The 21,729-nt window shown below is 33.7% G+C and overlaps 1 protein-coding gene and 1 long non-coding RNA gene across 4 annotated transcripts; both read left to right on the top strand.

The window, feature by feature from the left end:
* Positions 1-2,412: 2,412 nt before the first annotated feature.
* On the top strand, positions 2,413-5,193 carry LOC145053514 (uncharacterized). 3 transcript variants are annotated; one of them, XM_079001565.1, is made up of 7 exons: positions 2,420-2,686; positions 3,603-3,657; positions 3,763-3,837; positions 3,930-4,026; positions 4,189-4,474; positions 4,782-4,839; positions 4,926-5,193. In XM_079001565.1, exons 5-7 carry the CDS (start codon positions 4,230-4,232, stop codon positions 4,998-5,000), a joined length of 378 nt encoding a protein of 125 aa, XP_078857691.1. In that variant the 5' UTR covers positions 2,420-2,686; positions 3,603-3,657; positions 3,763-3,837; positions 3,930-4,026; positions 4,189-4,229; the 3' UTR covers positions 5,001-5,193. The 3 variants fall into 3 exon arrangements, 2 of the variants coding, with proteins under 2 accessions (XP_078857692.1, XP_078857691.1); XR_013684500.1 differs by having other exon boundaries at positions 2,423-3,657; positions 4,189-4,308; positions 4,391-4,474; XM_079001566.1 differs by having other exon boundaries at positions 2,413-3,657; positions 4,201-4,474.
* An 8,789-nt stretch (positions 5,194-13,982) lies between these two features.
* On the top strand, positions 13,983-21,246 carry LOC145053513 (uncharacterized). The gene is made up of 4 exons (XR_013684499.1): positions 13,983-14,409; positions 14,507-14,689; positions 20,059-20,205; positions 20,279-21,246. It is a non-coding gene; the product is annotated as an uncharacterized LOC145053513 (long non-coding RNA).
* Positions 21,247-21,729: the final 483 nt, after the last annotated feature.

The raw sequence follows: 21,729 nt of genomic DNA, 5'->3' as shown, positions 1-21,729 counted from the left end.
AATATATTAATCCATTGCACTTGTCACGAAATCAACCATAGGAATAAATGAATCGAATCTAAACGGTATGTGTAATCTCTATCTTATTTTTGTATCTCTACATTGTACAGTAAAATTGGCTTTCTAGAGCAAGCTATTCAAAACATTTGACAAAAATTTAGTTCATAGCAACAACTTATAGTTACGTACATATATAGAAAACAAAATGAATCAACATATTAAAACCAAGAACGACAAAGTTGTATTAGTCTCACAAATCTACGTTGCTTCATCTATCTACCGATTGGGTGACACCAAAGTCTCAACATATTTCCCTTTTGGAGGGTTGTCGATTCTGTGAGATATCTTTTCGAAATCCTTGGCCGGATCGAGTTTGTACACATGACATTTAGAGCGACAAAGTGTAGCCCAATTCCCGTCGCTCATCAAGTGTAGTGGCTCGTAGCCGTAGAAATTTCTCGGTATGGCATACGTTCCCACCTTCGTCCAGTCTCCATCTCCATCTCCATCTGTACTCCATAACTTGGCACTCAACTCTGCTTCCGTAGAATTTACTTTACAGAAGCTATAGATCTCACATAAGTGAATTAGTTGGTCTTTGTGTAGAAGCACGGAATTCAAACAGATTGTCGTGTCATCTTGAGATGAGGGAGTTAGCAACTCTTTGAACTTTTCGGTCTTTGTGTCGAACTTTATAATGGAATATGAAACTAGTTTACCATATTTGTTCCCTCTCTTGGTTAAGAAATAGAGATTTTCATTCTGTAGAGTACTTGCCCCCCAAGTTTGTGAATTGAAGTAAGGGTGCTTATTGAGTTCAAGACCTTCATCGAATCCAGCATTCTCCATGAGTCGGATTTCAACGAGTATATATAAACATTGAGACTTGTGGTCACACGTAGAAGCCTGTAATCATCATCAGAAGCGCTGTAATACAACCCGGATGCTTTTACAGTCACCTGGTAGCATTGTTCCCGAGAATTGGGTTTAAACAACGTCTTATATATAGTCACCTGTACAAGGATTCCATATTATCATATTGGAGTATTCATAACTGTTGTTTCCCTCGTTTATGCCTACGCAAACCAGTCCGTTGAAAGATGTTATAAACAACATCACCCCAGAACCCACTTCAAATGGTAAAGAGCGGCTCACAGGTAAACCATCTTGATCAGGTGTTTCACAGTCGAGATTGTGGAACACCTTTGGGTTTATGGATGACGAGAAGAAGAGAAATTTGTGGTGGTCGTTGGTTACGTGGTGGAGGTGAATCTTGGAAAAATAAGGCGTCTTTAGGAAGGAGTTCCATTGCTTGGAGACACACTTGAAACGTGATACATATTTGGCAGGCAGCCTTGGGAGTATATGGGAGAATAGTATTTCCGAGGGAAGCTCCGTCTTCATGGTTTTACTGGTACGATGTGGCCTCTCGATGATGTACATATATATGTTGCTGAGTTTGTGAACAGGTAATGTAGGGTAATTGGGATATGTATGGTATAGGGAGAAACGGTTTTTAATTAATATATGGAAGGTTAAGTTAAACATGGAATGCATATCTTGTAATATTTGAAAATTAAGAAATAGTAAATATCGACTATATATCAAGGAAGTACATTATCGGTAACATGAAAATATTTTGCAAAATCTTCAGCAAGATCATAGCCTAGCAGAACAACGTAGTTTTGTTCAAAGGATGAAGCCTGGCCCCATTACATTGCTTAGTTTTCGGTTTGTGGGGTCGGCTTCCTTTCTTCCAGATCATTTGCACATGTTTGTATCTCAATATCGTCTTTTCCCCACGATTATGTATCTCTCTTCGTAGTACTCTCTAATCTTGACTATAGTACAGCCCCATGTATTTAAATTTAGAATTCTAATGATCCTGACTTCGAACTTCTATAATGATACTAATTAAAGTTGAAGTTATGCTAAAGTTTGAATTATGTGAGTACAATGTCTCTATGTATTCCAAACTTGGCATGGTTAAGAAATATGTAGTTGTTAGCACATGGGTTTTATCGCTACAAATTAAACGACATCTAGTGGCATACGTTTTTAGTGACATATTATTTTATGCCACTATATTATATTTTTAGTGACATATTTTATGTCACTATAGAGTTAACGAATTTAATGACGTTTAACAAACTGTGTCAATAATATTGATATTTATTAGTGGCGAAATAATATAAAAATGCCACTAAAAATATAGATTTTGTGGCATACAATTAATTATGTACCACTAGAGATTTATTGTAATATTAATAACTGTTCTTTGTGCCAGTAAAATACATACGAGTTTTGTTTTCCTATTAAAGAACATGGGTTAATTTTGATATTTGCAACTTAATTTGTAGTCGGTTATGGTATGTTGCATCATAAGATTAGTAATACTAATCCTCAAACTACCTGATTATTTTAAATTCCTTCTATAAAATCTCGTTTCCCCTTTTCATCACAACCCTAAATCGATCGCCCTAACTTCATCTTGCTGCACAATCATGTCGCCGTCGTCCAGTTCGTAGTCGCCACGTCACCATGCTGTCGTCGTCGCCACACCATCACGCCGTCATCATCCAACCCGTCGCCGCCACACCATTACACCTCTGTCATCGAAGTCGTCATCCCTACGCCACCGGCAATGTGGTATATTTGATCCACATCGGCATCACTTTCTCAACAAGTATTTGACGTCTATAATCCTCTTGTATATCGAGTTATGTTTTAATCTTATGCTTCTAGCTTTCTGTTCATACTCTTATTGCGCTTTATTGGACACGATTCAAGCTTATGTCATGGTTATTTATTTCCTTTTATACTGATTGAATATGATTGTGGCTTAATTGAATATAATTCAGCTCTTGTATACTGATTGAATAAGTTTCTGGCTTAGTTGAATATGGTTAAGCTCTTGTACACCGATTGTCATAGAGATTTTCTTAAAAACGATTCAACTCTTTCTAGCTTAATTGAATACAGTTTTGTTGTTTGGATGTAAAGTAGAAATCAATCACTTCATGTTGACTTGGGTGTAGTTTCATATGATCTAATTGGCTAAATACTTAAGCTTTTGTTTTATGCTTAATCAGTAAAACTACATCAGGAGTTAACTAAAATCTCATCAGTATAACTTATTGTAAACCACAACAGAAGATGATATGTCATTCGCAACATATATGTATAAAGCAGGATATTGGATTTATATGTATATGTATTATTGTATGTATGTATCAAGAGATATTGGTAAGTCCCTTTTATACAAAGATTGTCCATTTCTTGAGATATAATATCAATATGACAGATGGAAATAGTTGTATGTAAATCATGATTTATGGTGCATAAAATATTGACATGGTTTTGAAGAAAGAAATCACACATACTGTCATATTGAATCAGTCGAAACATGCAGCTCTAACTTTCTTTATTTTCTAAACATTTTCTTTTTACCTATGGCTTTTTGATGTGTTAAGTATTTCATAGGGACAACTTTACATTTGTTTACTTAATCTTGAAAATGACCTTTTAAGATAAACCAAAAATCTATACTTAATGTGTTAAGACAATAACCTTTACCTATTGTTCGTTGTTCGTTTTTCAAGATAAAATTTCACATCATATGGGAAACACCAATGGGTTAATCCTGTTCTAGCTAAGGTAAAATTTTACACCTTTTGATCACTTTTTTAAATACGAAAAAGAAAAAAAAAAGGATTGGTTGTCGATAATCTTTGAATTATTCATTTTCATTTTTATATTCAGAAAATCAGCATTAAAGCTAGCAATCCTATTTCAAGATACACAAATCACAAGGTCTTGGCTTCACAAACCTACCAGGTAACCCACAATCATTATAATATTTTGAGAATTTGACTAATTTGCCTTGGGTGTAACCAAAATTACATGATGAAATTGTTTTGTTAACTAAGGGCAATCTTGGAACAAAGAACTTCTTTTGCTGGGCCTCGCATTGAGGATGGGAAGAACTGTTCATGGTGGATGATTAACCTTGGTCTCGATCACCAGGTTTACTTCATACTTGTATCAAATAAAAATATACATGAATCTTTATCTATATATAAGGGTGTAATGGTCACTTTCATATTTAAACACTTCATTCGGTCCAAAACAGAAACAATCTTTGTTTATACAACACTTTTTTAAAAAAAAAAAATTTGTTGATTTTAGGTTCATTTACAGAGGAAGCTATTGGAAGAGAGGGTGTGACTATGCAATTTGTTCCAGGGAATGCAATTACTAGTAGAGGACTGAAGGTTGTTGTTGGCAACCTTCAAGAATATTATAATGGTATCTACATTACAATTCATTTTTTCACTTATGATAGGTTTATCTTGCTTTTTGATCATGATGATGGTTTGTACAAAATTAGAGAACAGATTGTTGTCTATATTCGATATTGCATTTCAGAAAAGAAAACTATCCACCAGTGCAATGTGAAAAAGTCTTATCTCAGGTACCTAAAGATTATATAATATAGCCAATAACTAATTTCTTTATCATTTTAACTTAAAGTGATAAAGAAAGTAGTTAGTGGCTTATTGCGTGATTTTGAACTTTTTTTCTTTTCTTTATGTCAAGAACTTGACTTTTCTGTAAAAGTTTCTTTTGTGAATGCAATTTTTTTTTGATTTGTTAAACATCTTTGAGCTCAATGGTGTTCCCCCAGATGAAAATCCATATTTGTTTAATGGTGATTTTGTTGATCGGGAGTCTTTTATTATTTTAACTTTATCTCATTAGATTTGTTTTCTTTTTTGCAGTCTATTACAAAGACAATGTCCGAGAGTAATATTCAGAAGGGAGATGATGAACTTAAAGGTAATCAAAATCACTTGCACTTAATATAAGTTACTCTAACTAGTTTATATAATTCTCAACTTTTACTAATGTAGTTTTTGATTTAGGTTCACGGCATGCTAATGACAATATCAACTTTTACTAATAGTAGACAACAAGTGAAGAAGTTGAATTGGACATAAAAGTTGCAAAAGATAGGCTTGATAGTGACCACTATGACTTAGTCAAAGTCCAACAAAATATTTTCTTAAATATCTAGCAGTTTGCAACGTTGGAAAATCTATTTGTTATGAGAGGAATGGAATGGATTATTCTATTGTAATGAAAAAGAAAATGTTGTTTGTTTCATCATAATGGAATTTTTATTATATTCTATATGATGCTATTTAATTAATTATTATATTTTATATTATAGATAAAAGTTATGTAGATATAATAGCCTAAATTATTGAATCTCATTAGTATTTTTTAGCTTAAATGTGCCACAAAATATTGTTTTGTATTGTGGTAAATAAAAGGTGCCACTAAAAGCTTAAAATGTGTAACTAAAAGTAGCATGAATTTTTTAATCAAATGACCATTCAATGGCATAAAATATGTGCCACAAAAACTTTTCTTTTACCGTGGAATCTAAAAAAATGTCACTAAAGTATGCCGTTAATTATTTGAGAAACCTTTAGCGGTATTTTTTGGGGTTTTAGTGGCACTTTTTGTATGCCACTAAATGACATATTTTTTCTAGTGTATTCAGAAAATTATTATTTGAAAATTTTTTCGATAAAGTTTTAATTTTTTTTTTAACAAAAAAGTTTTGATTATTTAATTTTATTCGATAATTTGTCGTTTCTAATTAAAATAAAAATAAAAGATTTTTCTTGAATTTAGACAAAATATTAAATAATTTAAACTTTTCTATTAAAACAACAATAAATTTTATTAAAAAAATTTCAAAATAATAAAACTTTTCTACATAAACCCTTAGTACACTTAAATTGAAATCTTATCTTTATTTATACACATTCCATATTAGTTAGATATTACTTAAATACCAGTAAAAATTACATTTAGTTGACACATATGCATCTAAAGGGGGTGTAAAACCTTATTAAAAAAAAAAAAAAAAAAAAGACTACTGTATAATGAAACATCTCTCGAGGCTTGGCGTCCTTTAAAGCCACCAATTTATAACAATTTAAAAAATATTAGCATATCAATTATTGGTATCTTTTCCTAAGGGAATAGACATAGGAATACATTTTAACTCTAAGATATAATTCGTTTCTATAAATATCTAATTGTTCATGTTTATTAAGTGAAGTTTTAAGAGGCTTAAAACAAGACTTTAAGATTATATCATCTAGTAAATGTATTTGTTATAATTAAAAAACAAACCAAAAATATTAGCATATTGTTGATATTGTTCAAAACTTATAACGAGAAAAGTAATCTTTAAATATTATTAAAAGATAAAAGTAATCTCTAAATATTATTAAAAGATAACCTTTAATTCTAAACTAAAAAAATCAGGATCATTGATTGTATTTCAATCATATATTTTCCACATTTGGATTATTTGATGACATCATATTTTTCAACCCATTTATTTTTGTCAATAGATTTTATAAAACGTATATTACATTTTAAATTAGAATTCCATTAATGACACTTAAATCTCACCAAAAATAAAATGAATTAAATTAAGAATTCTATTAATGACAATTAAATATCACCAAAAATAAAATGAATTAAATTAGGAATTTTATTAATGACAATTAAATCTCACAAAAAATAAAATACAAAAATACCTCGTCTCCCTTAATTCTTTACATAATATATTTAACCTAAGTTTTGTAGTGGAGAAGAAAATGGGGGAAAACATGTTGTTTTGATTTTTACTTAACGATTTAGATTTGTAGTCGAACGACTGGAATTATAAATACATCAGATAAATGTAAGAAAACAAGTAACTCAAATTCTACTTGACAACTTTTTAGTCATCTCATATATGTTTATTTCTTGATAACTAATATTTGTACTATTATCGATATTTATGCTAAAGTTGTGACAACATGAAAATGATTGTTACTCAAGTTGCTTGATTTTTTTTAGATTTCTTGTAGGTCGAAATTGGAGTTGACAAACAACAGAAATAGTCGAATTCATCTGGGTTCTTGTGAACGTAAGTAAAATATATTTTGATTTTTATGTTATGAGGATGTCAAATTTTATGGTTTGAAAATTAATTGTCACATTTGTGTTATTTAGAAATTTGAATCGGATCTTTCTATGGGATTCCCCATTTTTTTTTCATACTTTTGACGAATTGTTCAATAAGTTGAGCAATCAAATTATAAACGATAGACTCATACACAATGTATGTCATATCCTTTGCTTTTGGTTGTTCAAATCACAAATTTGTTTTTTTTTTTTCGTTTTTTTTTATGTGTTAGGATTTGAGACCTTGATTTGGATACTTGGAAATTTTGTTTGGTCTACCTGTCTACTACCTGTTCGATGAAATGCTTAAGGGAACAATATTGGGATAAACTTGCGGCCCGATTTAAATTACTTTAAAAATATATTGGTTTAAATTACTTAAAAAATATACTTGTCGATTTTTGTTATCCTTCACGGTTTAAATTTGTATGTTTCTCCTTAAAGTTTCATGTTTCATCCTTAATAGTTCTTTGTTTATGTTCTAGCTATAATGCCTTCTTTGACCCTTGATCACATTGTTTAGTTTCTCATACTAAGTTTTATTTGAAAATTATATTTAATTGCAAGTTATTACACTATCTAATACCCCAATAATCTCTAATATTTGTATAAGATGGTGACAATTATTATTTTTATTACAACTTCTCTTTATATTGATTATCGGATGTGGTTTGAGTTATGGAATGCTGCGACTGAGGGGATTCCACATTGTGGGGCGTTGGAATTCATTACAAAAGGAGACATGATTTATATACCTTATTGGGTATTGATGGAAACGTTTAATTTTTGCTCATGTAGATCGATAAATATTTTACAATATGTTCTTTTAACCTTATATTAGGACCTTTTTTGGAAAAAAAAATTGCTTTTAATATTAAACTTTGAAAAAAAAGTTCATATATAGCATCATACTCTTAAAAAATGATTTTTTTTGGATTATTTTTAGTTGATATGTAAAGTTATATTTTTTGTATATTGAAGCTCATTTACACGATTGTTTTCTGGAAAAAAATCATTAATAGCATTAAACTTTGCAAAAAAGTTCATTAATAGCATCGTAATTTCAAAAAATGACTTTTCCATATTCTTTTTGGCTAATCTAGAAAAAACAATTCTACATTAAAGCTAATTAATATGATTTTTTTGAAAACATTTTATTAATGGACAGTACATTTTCATTTTCTTTCGCATAATAGACCATTTATGTAAAAAAACATTTCAAATATGGACCATATGTGTACTTTTGTTCACATGTGAACCATTTATGTAGTATATAAATTTAATTGTTAATTAGTAGGTCATTAATATGACAATTTTCTAGGGAAAATTTGTTTTTAGTATTGAAATTTGCAAAAAAAAAAAGTAGAATGATAACAATATATTAATTTATTTTGTATTTATCATATATATATATATATATATATATATATATACATATATATATATATATATATATATATATATATATATATATATATATATATAAGTTATATTATAATATAAGTTTTTAAATAAGACATAACGAGATTATCACCTTATAAAAATAAAAATAAGATAGCAACCAATTAATTGATTCTTTATTTCAATATTTCATTATTATCTTTAAACGATTAATTATGTTCTAAAGTTTTGTTATATGAAAATTTTGTCAGATATATAAAAGTAATCATGTTTTAATTTTTCAAATTATAAAAGTAATCATGGTTTATGTTTTTCATATATGAAAATCATATTACGAAAAAGAGTGTTAGCATCTACCCATTTTAAAATAAATTTCACATATTATTTTAGTTTTTAAACAAATATTTTGACAAAATAACTATTTTTTTTGGATTAATGTATACTTATATATGAATAAGAGATGACACAAGAACAATATATTACGTGTTCTTTAAAGTATAATATGTTCCTGCTAAGAACATATGAAAATTTGCATTTATAAATAAGTCTCATTTTTTAACCAATTTGCTAATATTTATTGCAACACACCATCCCTCTAAACCTTAAGCCTCTAAATAGTCGTCTGAAACTTATCATCAAAAGAAACTATTTGGTACTGTTGCATCAATAATAGTCAAAATAGACTATCTAGAGATTTGGTCCAAGGTTTCCTCTATGTCCGCATGAAGATGACATGTTACCATTCAAGCTGATAAGAAAACAATTTCTAATCAAATTATGTTTCGCAATGGCAATCAATAAAGCTTACGGAGAAACAATTCCAAATGTAGGTATTTATCTCCCAGAATCGGTTTCACGCATGGCTAACTTTATGTGACATTGTCTAGAGGGATATCGCGTGTCAATAGAAAAGTATTAGTGAACTCTGACGAACAATTCAATGACAATGAAGTTTATACATCAAATATGGTCAACAAAGAGGATATCATTGCTCTGTAGGTATTTATCTTTAAGAATCGTTTGGAGACAAGACCATTTTATATGGAGATGGCTTTAGACAAATTCTTCTAGCAATACAAAGAGGCAATTGTTCAGATACTGTGCATGCATCATATTCGTCCAAATTACGGCGTGATGTATAGTTTTACGTTTAACCGTAAACATGAGATTTATTTTGGTTGTATAACTAAGATTTGGATGAGACAAAAGCATTTGATGAGTGGATTGTTAAAATTGGTGATGGTAATATTGGCGGCCCTAATAATAGTAAAGCTGAAATTGAATTTCCAAAAGACGTTGTTGTTCGCTCTATAGGTGACCATATTCATTCAATTGTATCCATCATTTATCTATCCTTTGAAAATCATCTTGATGATCAATTATATTTTCAAGATAAAGCTATTTTGGTCCCTGCAAATGAAGAATTTGATGCTACCAATGACTACATTTTAGGATTGATGAAAGATGAAGGGAAAACATATGAGTTCAAATTCTTTACGTGATACAGAGTTACCAGGTTTTTTTGAGGAATCAATTTACTCTTCAGTTATGTTGAATGATTTTAAGGCATCTAGAATTTCCAACCATAAACTTACACTAAAAATAGGTGTTCCAGTCATATTACTTTGTAATATCGACCAAACCAAAGGACTATGCAATTGTACTAGATTATAGATTGTTAGGCTTGGAAGAAACGTCATTGAAGCCTGAATCATATATGATAGATTCTTTATGGAGACTACTTATATACCTTGCATGATTTTAACTCCGTCTAATGAAAGAATCTCATTCTGTTTTCAGCGGAGGCAATTTCTTATAGTAGTTTATTTTGTTATGGCCACTAACAAAAGTCAATGACAATAATTATCAAATGTTGGATTATACTTGCATAAGCTTGTCTTCACTCATTTTCAGTTATATATTTTTTGTTTCTCGCGTCACAAGTGAAAAGGGATTGAAGGTACTCATATATTACGAGGAAGGTTGTCCAACTAATAAAACAAAAAGTTATGTTTACAAAGTGGTCCTTCAACTATTGTAGATATTCAAGTGTTTCTTTGTTTTTTTCAAACATTTAAATGTTAGCAATAATGCTAAGTCTGTTTATGTTACTTTACTTTTTTATAGTGCCAACTTTTTTATACATTTACATGTACATTTTTATATGTTCCCCGTGTAAAACGCGGGGTCATAATCTAGTTTTTTCATCAAAAGATATATAAGAAATATTTAACTCTAAAAGCTTCTTATGTAGATTGTGAAACACTAAAGGAGTTATTGTTTGAAATCTCATCAAAATGTATTTGTCTTCCAATTTCACGTCTTTAGGGAAATATTGGATCAATGTTCATTTCAAAAGCAATTTTTCTACTAACTTAAAAGCATTTAGTAAACCAATTTCTTTATATTTGTTACAAAAGAAAAATCAATCCCTTTATTTTTGTGGATAACAATATCAATAAGCATATATTTTGTTAGCAATTGGTTTCTAGCTAAATTAACAATATATAAAGTTTCATGCCAAATTAATAGTGCTATTATAAATTCAAAATCACCTAGTTCGTTATATGTTAAGGATTTAGCATCACTTTTGGTTGTTATTAACGAGGAAACTATCGTGTACCTCTCTGGACGTGCACTTTGATGGTACTTTTCCATCAAATCTTGGTACATGTCATAAGGCCAATTGTCCTCGTAGAAATTTTGAAGCTTGGGAGTCATAGTGGCTACCATAATGCACGACACCTTTGTCGCTTCTTTGCATCGAGCCCTATACTCAGTGATTTCTTCGGGAGTAGTAGTGTTTTCATTTATCTCGACGAGTTCCTTGTTGAGAATGTCTTCCTTGTCCTTGTACCTTAGGGTCATGCGAATGTTGCGAATCTAATCGTTGAAATTTGATCCATCAAATGTGGCCCTTCCACAAATGCCCAAAAGAGAAAGTGGGTTAGAGGAGTTGGTGTTTGAGGCGTTTGAGCTTGACAGATGAAAAAGGAAAGAGACAAAGTTTAGATTAGATAAGAATCATTAATATGACACCCAAATGAAATATTAAGGCTAGGAACCAACCCAATATTCTACAATTCGGAAGAGGGGTATCGTAATCCAATTGCAAAATATTTGAAGGTAGGTAAATGACGATTTACCAATTTCCACCATGAAAAGTGAAAATGAACATTAGTTTTTAAATGAATTGAAGTTCCTAGATTCTTTAAGATTCCTTGAACTTTTCAATGGCATGTTTAAATCTCGATTATGCCCTTCAAGTTTGTGACTTGGATACTGAGGATTACAAACAATGTGTGAATAACCATGCAAATGTGCTCGGTACTCTCAATGTCATTTATCACCTAATCAATGTATCGGTTAACCACACACGCTCTATTGATCTATCATAAACATCAAACTACCATTTGCCACCCTTGTTAGTCCAAGTTAATGTGTTGGTTAACCACACACGCTCCACTAATGACTTGGCAAGGTGCAAAGTGCAATTTTATGGAATAACATCATTAACACATTTTTCCTAAAGTAACTAAGATTGGGAATTTATGAAAAACGTTTAGTTACTTTATAATAATCATTATACTTATTAATGAGGAATTAATTGTCCTATCTTAACCGTTCGGCTAACGACCCTCTACCAATCAAGGAAGCGGTGGGTGAGAGTGGACACCCATTCAACCATCATTTTATAGGCAGTTCCCGTACACCTCCCCTTTTAGACCGGCTTCGTGAATGAAGCCTACTAACAGTAAGACTGACTAATCTTATATATATATATATATATATATATATATATATATATATATATAGGATTAGGATCAAATGAGAACACCAAAAAGGTTGAGAACGCGAGAACAAAGTATATTCATTTGTGATTCCATGTATTTATTTGTAGAGAAATGATAAATTTTTACGCCTTTAATCTCAATTGAAGAGAAAAAGAATATTCATGCTGATTGTGCGTAAAAATTTATCATTTCTCCACAAATGAATATACTTGTTCTCACGTTCTCAACCTTTTAGGTGTTCTCATTTGATCCTTTCCCTATATATATATATATATATATATATATATATATATATATATATATATATATATATATAAGTATTAAGCTTTTGATATTATATAAGTATAAGAGTTGTATTTTAAACTTTTTAAAACACTAGAGTTTAGAATTTAATATTTCAAAATTAAAACTTTTTAATCATATTTTAAATTTCAAAACTTGAGGGCAAATTTTGAAACTTTTCAAAATCTTTTAGATCAAATTTTAAAAACAAATAAAATAATCATAAAATTTTATCTTTTACCAATTTGACCTAATCTAAATTTATTTGGCAAGATAATTACAATTCAAAATTTACAAATAATTAATTATCATATAATCTAGTAATTATCTTAAATTTTGACCATTATCTTCCAATTAGATTAGGATATCCATTACCATAATGTAAAATCGGATTTTGATAGAAAAAAATGGTTTGTGGTAATTATCCAAATCTAATTAAAGCCAAAATCCCGAAAATTTCTAACAGACCCGATTCCAGGTTGTGGAATCAGACAGAACAAAAAGCTATAACTTTTTTCCAGCTTTGAAAACATTTCAATTGTATCATATAACAGAAAAAGCACCCTAAGCTCTGATACCACTGATGGGTTTAGAGCACTACGACAATCCTAAGGTGTACATGCAACCCTAGTGCGTTGGATTTAGGTTTTTCTCAAGTTATACATGCAATACTAATCATCCAAAGCATAAACCCTAACTAGCATACAATTTTCGAGATTTGTAACATAAAACAAAGTTAGAATAATACCTTTTACTTGTAGCTTGTAGATCTTGACCTTCAAGAGCTTAGTACCTCAAATGTTGCACCTCTAGTGAGTCACAAACACCAAGTATCAATGGAGGATTATGAGAGAGGTGGGAAGTCTCTAAAATTCGGCTAGCGTTCCTCTTAGGATGAAGTGGCCAAAATTAGGAGTCCTAGGGGTTCCTTATATAGCTGAGCTACTAGGGTTTCTGACTGGAACTCTAATTCTCTGCTTAGGTCTTAAGCAACCCATTAGATCCTTCCAGAATCTCCTTATGGATGAATTCTATGTGGGCTACACATAGATTTCATCCATCCCTTCTTATGGATCCACAATCCCAACTTTCGCAACTATTATATAATTGCAATACCAGTCCCCTTAATTCAGGTCGTCTCTTTTAATCACCAAATTAGTTTCTGATCAATACTAATTAAATAATATGATTTCTAAATTAATATATTATTCTTATAATATATTAATAAATCATAATTAACCTCTTTCTCCATAATTCATCCTATCAAATTGCTATAGTGAAGGCAACCCAAAACACTACAAATAAAATGACGTTTAGTGGCACAATTTTTCAGTGGCATATTAATTTTGTGCCACTATTGTTATGTTTTAGTGGCACATCTTAAAGAAAGAAAAAAAACGCGCTCAGTCATAAAAATGAAAGGAGAGATACGTCGAAATTTTTAAAAACCCCCGCTTTTATCCCCAAAATCTTAAAGAGGGAAAAAGCCCTCGCTCACATGAAAATCAAAAGCGCCCTAATCAATTGCTTTCTATCTCTCTTCTCAATTCTACATATCACCATCCCTAAACTCATTCCATTTTCTCCTTCCTAAACGATACGGTAGCAATCCTGAATGAAAGTCACCCTTTTCCCTTCTTAAAAGAAATTCATACCGCTCTTTCTCTCTTTTCATTGATACGAACATAGTGGAGGGAAAGGGAAGCACGATTATGTTATAAAGTCGGCTGTAAGGGAGGCGGTTGTAAATGGAGTGACGATCTTGATGGCCACAACATTCAATCGATGACTGTACATATGGATTCTTTCCATCTCAAAATTCTTCTCAATATCCAGCCCTAACTTCATACATTGCCGGAAAATCAGGAGTTATGAGCATATCGACGACCCATTTAGGGTAAAATTCTTGCTAAGTTTCTTTTGGCTAGCGAATAGAAGGTAAGATTTTTGTTAATTTCTCTATATAATTTTAGATGTTTGTGATTCTGATGTAGAAGATCCAAATGTATCGACGGTGACCCACACGTGCTTCTCGACGGTGATGCAGCCCCACCATCGAACGAATGCAGGTTTCCCGGCGACGGGGATATAACCCTAGATCGGACCAGCATGTGCTTAATAATAGATGTGAACTTAAAAATTGCTTATCTCTCTTGGGAAAAAGCAATCACCAAATGGTATTTTTTTTCTATTCATTGATTAATTCATTCCATTTTCGAAATTAAAAGTTTTGTAGCAATCTGATATGGATACGACCCATGGACGACCCAAGAGGATGATACGAAGGCCCATCCGTTTTAATGACTAACGGGTACTTGTTGAACAAGCAGAAGAAAATCCCCAGCAACTTAATTCACGTGTGCATGAGTTGGTCATTCATATTTTTAGGACCCACTAGTTGTTTTCCGTTAGGAATAAGTCTCAGCACAATAGTTTAGTTCCTTGATTTTTGGCAGCCATGTGCCATTTTTATTTTAGTATTTAATGTTTCTAAGGTTTTGGAGAATGAATACGTTGAAAATTGTCCCAAAAACTGTCTCCTTCTCTCTGTTTTTTTTCTGTGGAGATTGACCCTCTCAAACAAGGCCTTATCAATTTGGTGCTTTCATTGATCCACCTCAACCATGCCTCCAAAACCTGAGTCCGCCTCTTCAATGTTTGCAGTCGACAAACCACCATCCATTAAAGCTTCCATGGCATCCATGGTTGAAAATATCTCACAGTTGGTAAATTCCTCCCATGCCCACCAAACCACCACTCAGTCACAACTTGATATCATCATGAAGCAGCTGACAACCCAATATGAACAAACAAACACTCTCCTTGCCACCCTCATCAAGCCAGAAAACAAACCATCCTGATCCTCCTTTCCCAAACCAGAATTCAAACACAATTCCAACGACAGGCAACTAAGACCACCAAAACTCACTCTTCCCTCTTTTAATGGATCCAACCCACTCGACTGGTTATTTCAAGCTGATCAGTACTTTGCATTTTACGAAATCCAGCCCACAGAACGCCTCACTATGGTTGCATTCTGTCTCTCGGGGGATGCTCTTAGCTTGTACAAGTATCTTTACAATAACAACCTCCTTACTACCTGGGATGCTTTCACAACAGCCTTAACCATCCGTTTTGGCCCATCAACCTATGAAAACCATCAAGCAGCCTTATTTAAGCTTCACCAGACCACGACTGTCACAGCTTACCAAACTGAGTTTGAGCGGCTTAGTAATTGTATCATCGGCTTGCCACCGGATGCGCTGTTGAATTGTTTTCTATCAGGGTTAAGAACAGACATTAGCCAAGAACTTGCCATACTCCGACCCAACACCATTACCGAAGCCATCGGCCTAGCCAAATTGATTGAAGATAAAAACAACGATTTACGTCTTCGAAACCGTTACACACCCGCACCTCGAACCTTCACACCAGCTACTACATCACCTCGTCCGGTAACCACAATTGCTACCACAAACACCCCCACAACCGCCGGTCTCTTACCAACACCAACACCGACCAAACCAAACCAAACGCTGCCTTTCACTCGCTTATCCCCTGATGCCATGCAACAAAGAAGAGCAGCAGGTCTATGTTTCCGTTGCCCAGAAAAATATCATCCGGGTCATAAATGCAACCCACCCCAGTTCATGATTATCGTCGATAATGATGACATACAAACTCAACCCCATGAATCACCAGAAAAACCGTTGTTCCAGTCTGACGACACAGTACCAGTCACGGACCTGTACAACACAGAAATCACTCCTCAGTTCCTGTCGTTATCACCGACAGCACTCCTCGGATCAGCGTCCCCCAAAACACTTCGAATCACGGGATATGTTGATGGTCATCCAGTTACAGTTTTGGTAGATTGTGGCAGCACCCATAACATTGTGCAACCACGTATTGCCAATTTCCTTAAACTTATCACCACACCCATTCCCACCTTCTCTGTCATGATCGGTAACGGCTCACATATTCACTGCCATGGATATTGCCCTGAGGTTTGTCTCCACCTCAAAACAGCCCAATTCACGATTCCCTTTTTTGTCCTACCTATTGAAGGAGCAGACATCGTTTTAGGTGTGCAATGGCTCAGTTCCCTTGGACCAATCACAGCTGATTTCTCCATACCCCAACTTACATTTACACAAGGGCAAGAACAAATCACCTTAACAGGAGAACCTCTAGTTAGCCCAGCTACAGCTAGTACCCTACACCATCTCATACAAAAAACTCTGTCGTCTCCATGCATGCGTTACTGTTTGATCCAAAACCCACAGATAACATCCAAACGTCAAAACCAACAATCACCGATCCTATTCTTCAACAATTATTGAGTGAATTCCATCATATTTTCGAACAACCTTCCCACTTACCACCAAATCGTCCACATGATCACCATATACCCCTTCTTCCCAATGCTGCACCCGTCAATGTACGACCCTACCGTTACCCTCATTTCCAAAAGAAAATTATGACGGAACTCATAACCAATATGTTACAAGAGGGACTGATTCACCCGAGCACTAGCCTATTCTCATCACCGGTCCTATTGGTCAAGAAAAAAGACGGTACATGGAGGTTTTGTGTCGATTACAGAGCCCTAAACGCCATCACTATACGTGATCGTTTTCCTATCCCGACAGTCAATGAACTCCTAGACGAACTCCACAATGCTTTCATCTTTTCGAAGCTTGACTTACGTGCAGGTTACCACCAAATACGGGTTCACAATGATGACACTCATAAAACAACTTTCCGTACCGTCGATGGACATTATGAGTTTAGAGTCATGCCGTTTGGCTTATCTAACGCACCCTCCTCCTTCCAGGCTGCCATGAACGACATCTTCAGAGACGTGTTACGCCAGTTTGTTCTCGTTTTCTTCGATGATATTTTAATCTACAGCAGTTCTCGTGAACAACATTATGAGCACCTACGCATGGTCTTTGAAACACTATCCAAACATCAGTATTTTCCCAAGTTATCAAAATGTATCTTTGCAGTTCATGAGGTACAATACCTAGGGCATGTGATATCACAAAAAAGGCATGGCCACAGATCCAGAAAAACTCAAAGCAATAAGTGACTGGCCCAAACCCACATCGATGACAGGCTTACGAGGGTTTTTGGGCTTGACGGGCTACTATCGCCGCTTTGTACGTAACTATGCCCAACTGGCTGCCCCACACAGATCTCCTTCGCCACCCAACCCTTCAATGGACACCTCAAGCCACCACCGGATTCGAGAACCTCAAAAATGCCATGCTCACACTTCCAATCCTTGCACTACCAAACTTTGAAGTTGTTTTTGACGTCACCACAGACGCCTCCGACACCGGCATTGGAGTTGTATTATCCCAAGTAGAGAAACCCATTGCTTTTTTCAGCAAGAAGTTGTGTCCACGTATGCAAGCCGCCTCCACCTACGTAAGAGAGCTCTACGCCATTATCGAAGCCATAAAATAATGGCGTCAATACTTGTTGGGCCACCGTTTTAGGGTATTCACAGATCAGCGCAGTTTAAAGCATCTACTTACTCAAGTGATACAAACACCGGATCAACACAAATGGGCCGCTAAGCTCTTAGGGTATGATTTCGAAGTCTTCTACAATCCGGGCAAGGAAAATCGTGTTGCAGATGCTCTTAGTCGTAAAACAGAAGCCATACTAATGACCATATCGTTCCCTACTTTTCCTTGGGTACAAGAACTACAGGATTACTAAACCAAAACACCGGAAGGACGTGACTGGCACCAAAGAGTTTCATCAAACCCAGGTAAATTACCTGGATATCAGCTCCACAATGGTCTCATCTTTTACAAAGATAGATTATTTATTCCCCTCATTCCATCTCTCCGACTCAAGCTTCTAGAAGAATTTCACTCTTCCACTATGGGGGGTCACTCAGGTATCACAGCCACCATCCATCGGATAAATGCATCTTTCTTTTGGCCCCATCTAAAAAAGGAGGTCACAAAATTCATTAAAGAGTGCATCACGTGTCAACAAACCAAGTATTCCACCCAACAACCCTATGGGCTCTTGCAAGCATTACCAATTCCCAATCAAGTATGGGAGGAGATATCAATGGATTTTATTACACACTTACCCCCATCAAATGGAAAAACCTCAATATGGGTCATAGTTGATCATCTCACAAAATTCTCCCATTTTATCACCCTTCCCTCCCACTCGACTGCTGCATCATTAGCGAGACTATTCTTACAACAAATCTACCGCTTGCATGGAATTCCAAAAACAATCTTGTCGGACCGTGACCCGATCTTTCTCAGTCAATTTTGGAAAGAGATCTTTAACAAAGTAGGGACAAAACTCCTGCATTCCAGTGCCTACCATCCAAAAACCGACGGTCAAACGGAAGTCGTCAACCGCTGTTTAGAAACGTACCTCCGTTGCTTTGCAAGTGATGAACCCGTCCATTGGAGTAAGTACATTTATCTAGCTGAGTACTGGTATAATACCAGCTACCATAGTGCAATCCAAATGACACCTTTCCAAGCTCTTTATGGAAGACCACCTCCAGCATTCCCTCATTATACAATGGGTAGTTCAAAAGTGGAATCAATCGACTCTACCTTGACCATGCACCAACAACTAATCTCACAGCTCAAGGATACATTGCAACAAACCAGACAAAGAATGACAGATCAAGCTAATAAACACCGTCGAGACAAGGAATTCCAAACCGGTGACCTGGTGCATCTCAAGTTATGCGTCTACCGCCAAATCTCAGTCAAAAAACGGGAATCCAACAAGTTGTGCAAACGCTATTTTGGTCCCTTCAAGGTGCTGGAATGTGTTGGAAAAGTAGCATATCGACTAGAACTTCCACCAGGATCAAAAGTCCATCCAGTCTTTCATATTTCCCTGTTACGCCCTTGCCATGGCACCTCGCAACCATCCTCCTTACCATTACCCACAACTTTTGTTGAGGACATGCCAGTCATACAACCAGAAGCTATCTTGGATCACCGAACCATGCGCTCAGGAGGGAAATCTACTGATCAAGTTCTTGTTAAATGGAAGGACCGGGACATTACAGAAGCTACTTGGGAAGACAAGGACTCTATAGATCTCACTACTGTTTCAGACCTTGCGGACAAGGTCCCTGTCAACAAGGGGGGAATTGATACGGGTACGACCCATGGACGACCCAAGAGGATGATACGAAGGCCCATCCGCTTTAATGACTAACGGGTACTTGTTGAACAAGCAGAAGAAAATCCCCAACAACTTAATTCACGTGTGCATGAATTGGTCATGCATATTTTTAGGACCAACTAGTTGTTTTCCGTTAGGAATAAGTCTCAGCACAATAGTTTAGTTCCTTGATTTTTGGCAGCCATGTGCCATTTTTATTTTAGTATTTAATGTTTCTAAGGTTTTGGAGAATGAATACGTTGAAAATTGTCCCAAAAACTGTCTCCTTCTCTAGGTTTTTTTTTCTGTGGAGATTGACCCTCTCAAACAAGGTCTTATCACAATCTAAAAACACTTTCTTTTTCGTTTTGTTCAGGAAAGCTATATAGAGAAAGGAAGGAACGAATGAGGAGGAAAACAAAGAGGATGGACAAGAGAGATAGAAAGATGACTAAGATCTCACTTCCAAGATCGATGCGGTTCTTGTTGTTGTTGTCCTTAATTTTTGAACAAATACTCACAGGTTTGTTTCTCATATCCCTACATCACTTTGATTACCTTAAATCACTTAGGTGGTGTTTGTTTTTTGTCTTCAGATCTGCGTGACCTCTTCTGTCTACGACGCGCAGACCACGCGCAGACATTAGCCTTCGCAGACAGTTTGGTTTTTTGAAGACCGCAGAGCTAAAAATGTGTGCGCGCCCTCTTCTTGGCGCAGATGTGAACCATAGTCTTCTAACATCTTCAGAGATCTTCTAGCCTAATAAAACATATATATCTTTATTTTTTTTAGTTTTTTTTAATTTATATTTTTTCCAACTTTATTAATAATAAACAATTTGAAAAAAAATTACAAAACTTAAAAAAAAAAAAAAAACGCTCGACGATACAAACATGATATTTTTGACAAATTTATAAATAAAATTTTATTACAATAATAATCGTTGAAGTTTTTTATATAAATATGAAAAAAAATCGTAATATATTCTTATATTTTTTGCCAAATTTTGTAAAACATTATTTAATACAGTAGCGTCAATTTATTGAGAAAATATGTATGATACGTTTTTAATGGATTTAATTAAAAAAATTGAAGTTTATTTCCATCTATTTATGTATCAAATTCTTTGATTACTAATTATAATGTTTAGTTATAACTTTGCAACCAAAGTTGGTTTTTATCAAATATATACATTAATTCATACCATTTTTATTTTTATTTTTTATACAATAATACATAAAAGTTGATATAGATTCGTTAATTATTTATAACCAAGTCATAAAAATATTAAAAAATCACTTTCAAGTTTAAAAAAATCAGTTTATTTAGATTTCAGTTTATTTTAGTAGCCCGCAGATGTTAATAAAACAAACAGTCTTATTTTTTCAGACTGCAGACATTTGGTCCACCTCTTCTACTGCAGAGGTCTACAGATGTGGTCCGTAGACTGCAGACATTTTGCCTCAGAAAAAACAAACAACATCTTAGATTTATGTAAAAAAAACGTCATGTGATTATCTTTAAAGATTGATTTAATTTTTATGTATGTGGGTTTTGTTCTAAGTAGTGATATGATACGTGTTCTAGGGTCTATGTTGATTCTTATATTTGTTTGTGTATATGTTTGGAACAGTTGAGTTGTTTCTGAATCTATCATAACCTATATTTCTCTTGTATACTTTCATGATGTATTAGGTATTGTATTATGAATAAATGGAAGAGGAAAGAGTTATGTTAAAACAAAAGAGGAGCCAATGAAATCTTGTTTTCATAGCCTATTTCATTTTATGATCCATTATATATTTGTTTCAAGACTTTTTAGAACATGGTAATATAAAATATGGAGAAGACTATGATCTGATCTGTGAGTGATACATCTATTAAAAGTCTAACTAAGGACCAACATGTTTCTTTTATGTTAGATTTTTACATGTTTTGGCTAATATAATGATTTTAATAAGCCTAATTCTCATTTTCTTATTTTTTTTTCTTTTAGCTTCTTTGATTCCAATAAGCATGCACAACCTACAAATATCAGTTATAATT

The sequence above is a fragment of the Lactuca serriola genome, chromosome 5 (assembly GCF_051521515.1).
Source record: "Lactuca serriola cultivar US96UC23 chromosome 5, Lser_US96UC23_V15, whole genome shotgun sequence".
Classification (NCBI taxonomy): Eukaryota; Viridiplantae; Streptophyta; class Magnoliopsida; order Asterales; family Asteraceae; genus Lactuca; species Lactuca serriola.
Note: the sequence above shows the minus strand (reverse complement) of the source record. Positions and strands in the feature narration are given on the sequence as shown.

Bases quoted from the DNA above. Each gene is read 5' to 3' on its own strand.
- LOC145053514 (XM_079001566.1), top strand. From the start codon at position 4,230: ATGCAATTTGTTCCAGGGAATGCAATTACTAGTAGAGGACTGAAGGTT. The intron at 4,475-4,781 runs GTACCTAAAGAT...TCTTTTTTGCAG, and splicing joins GTGAAAAAGTCTTATCTCAG to TCTATTACAAAGACAATGTC. The intron at 4,840-4,925 runs GTAATCAAAATC...TTTTTGATTTAG, and splicing joins GGGAGATGATGAACTTAAAG to GTTCACGGCATGCTAATGAC.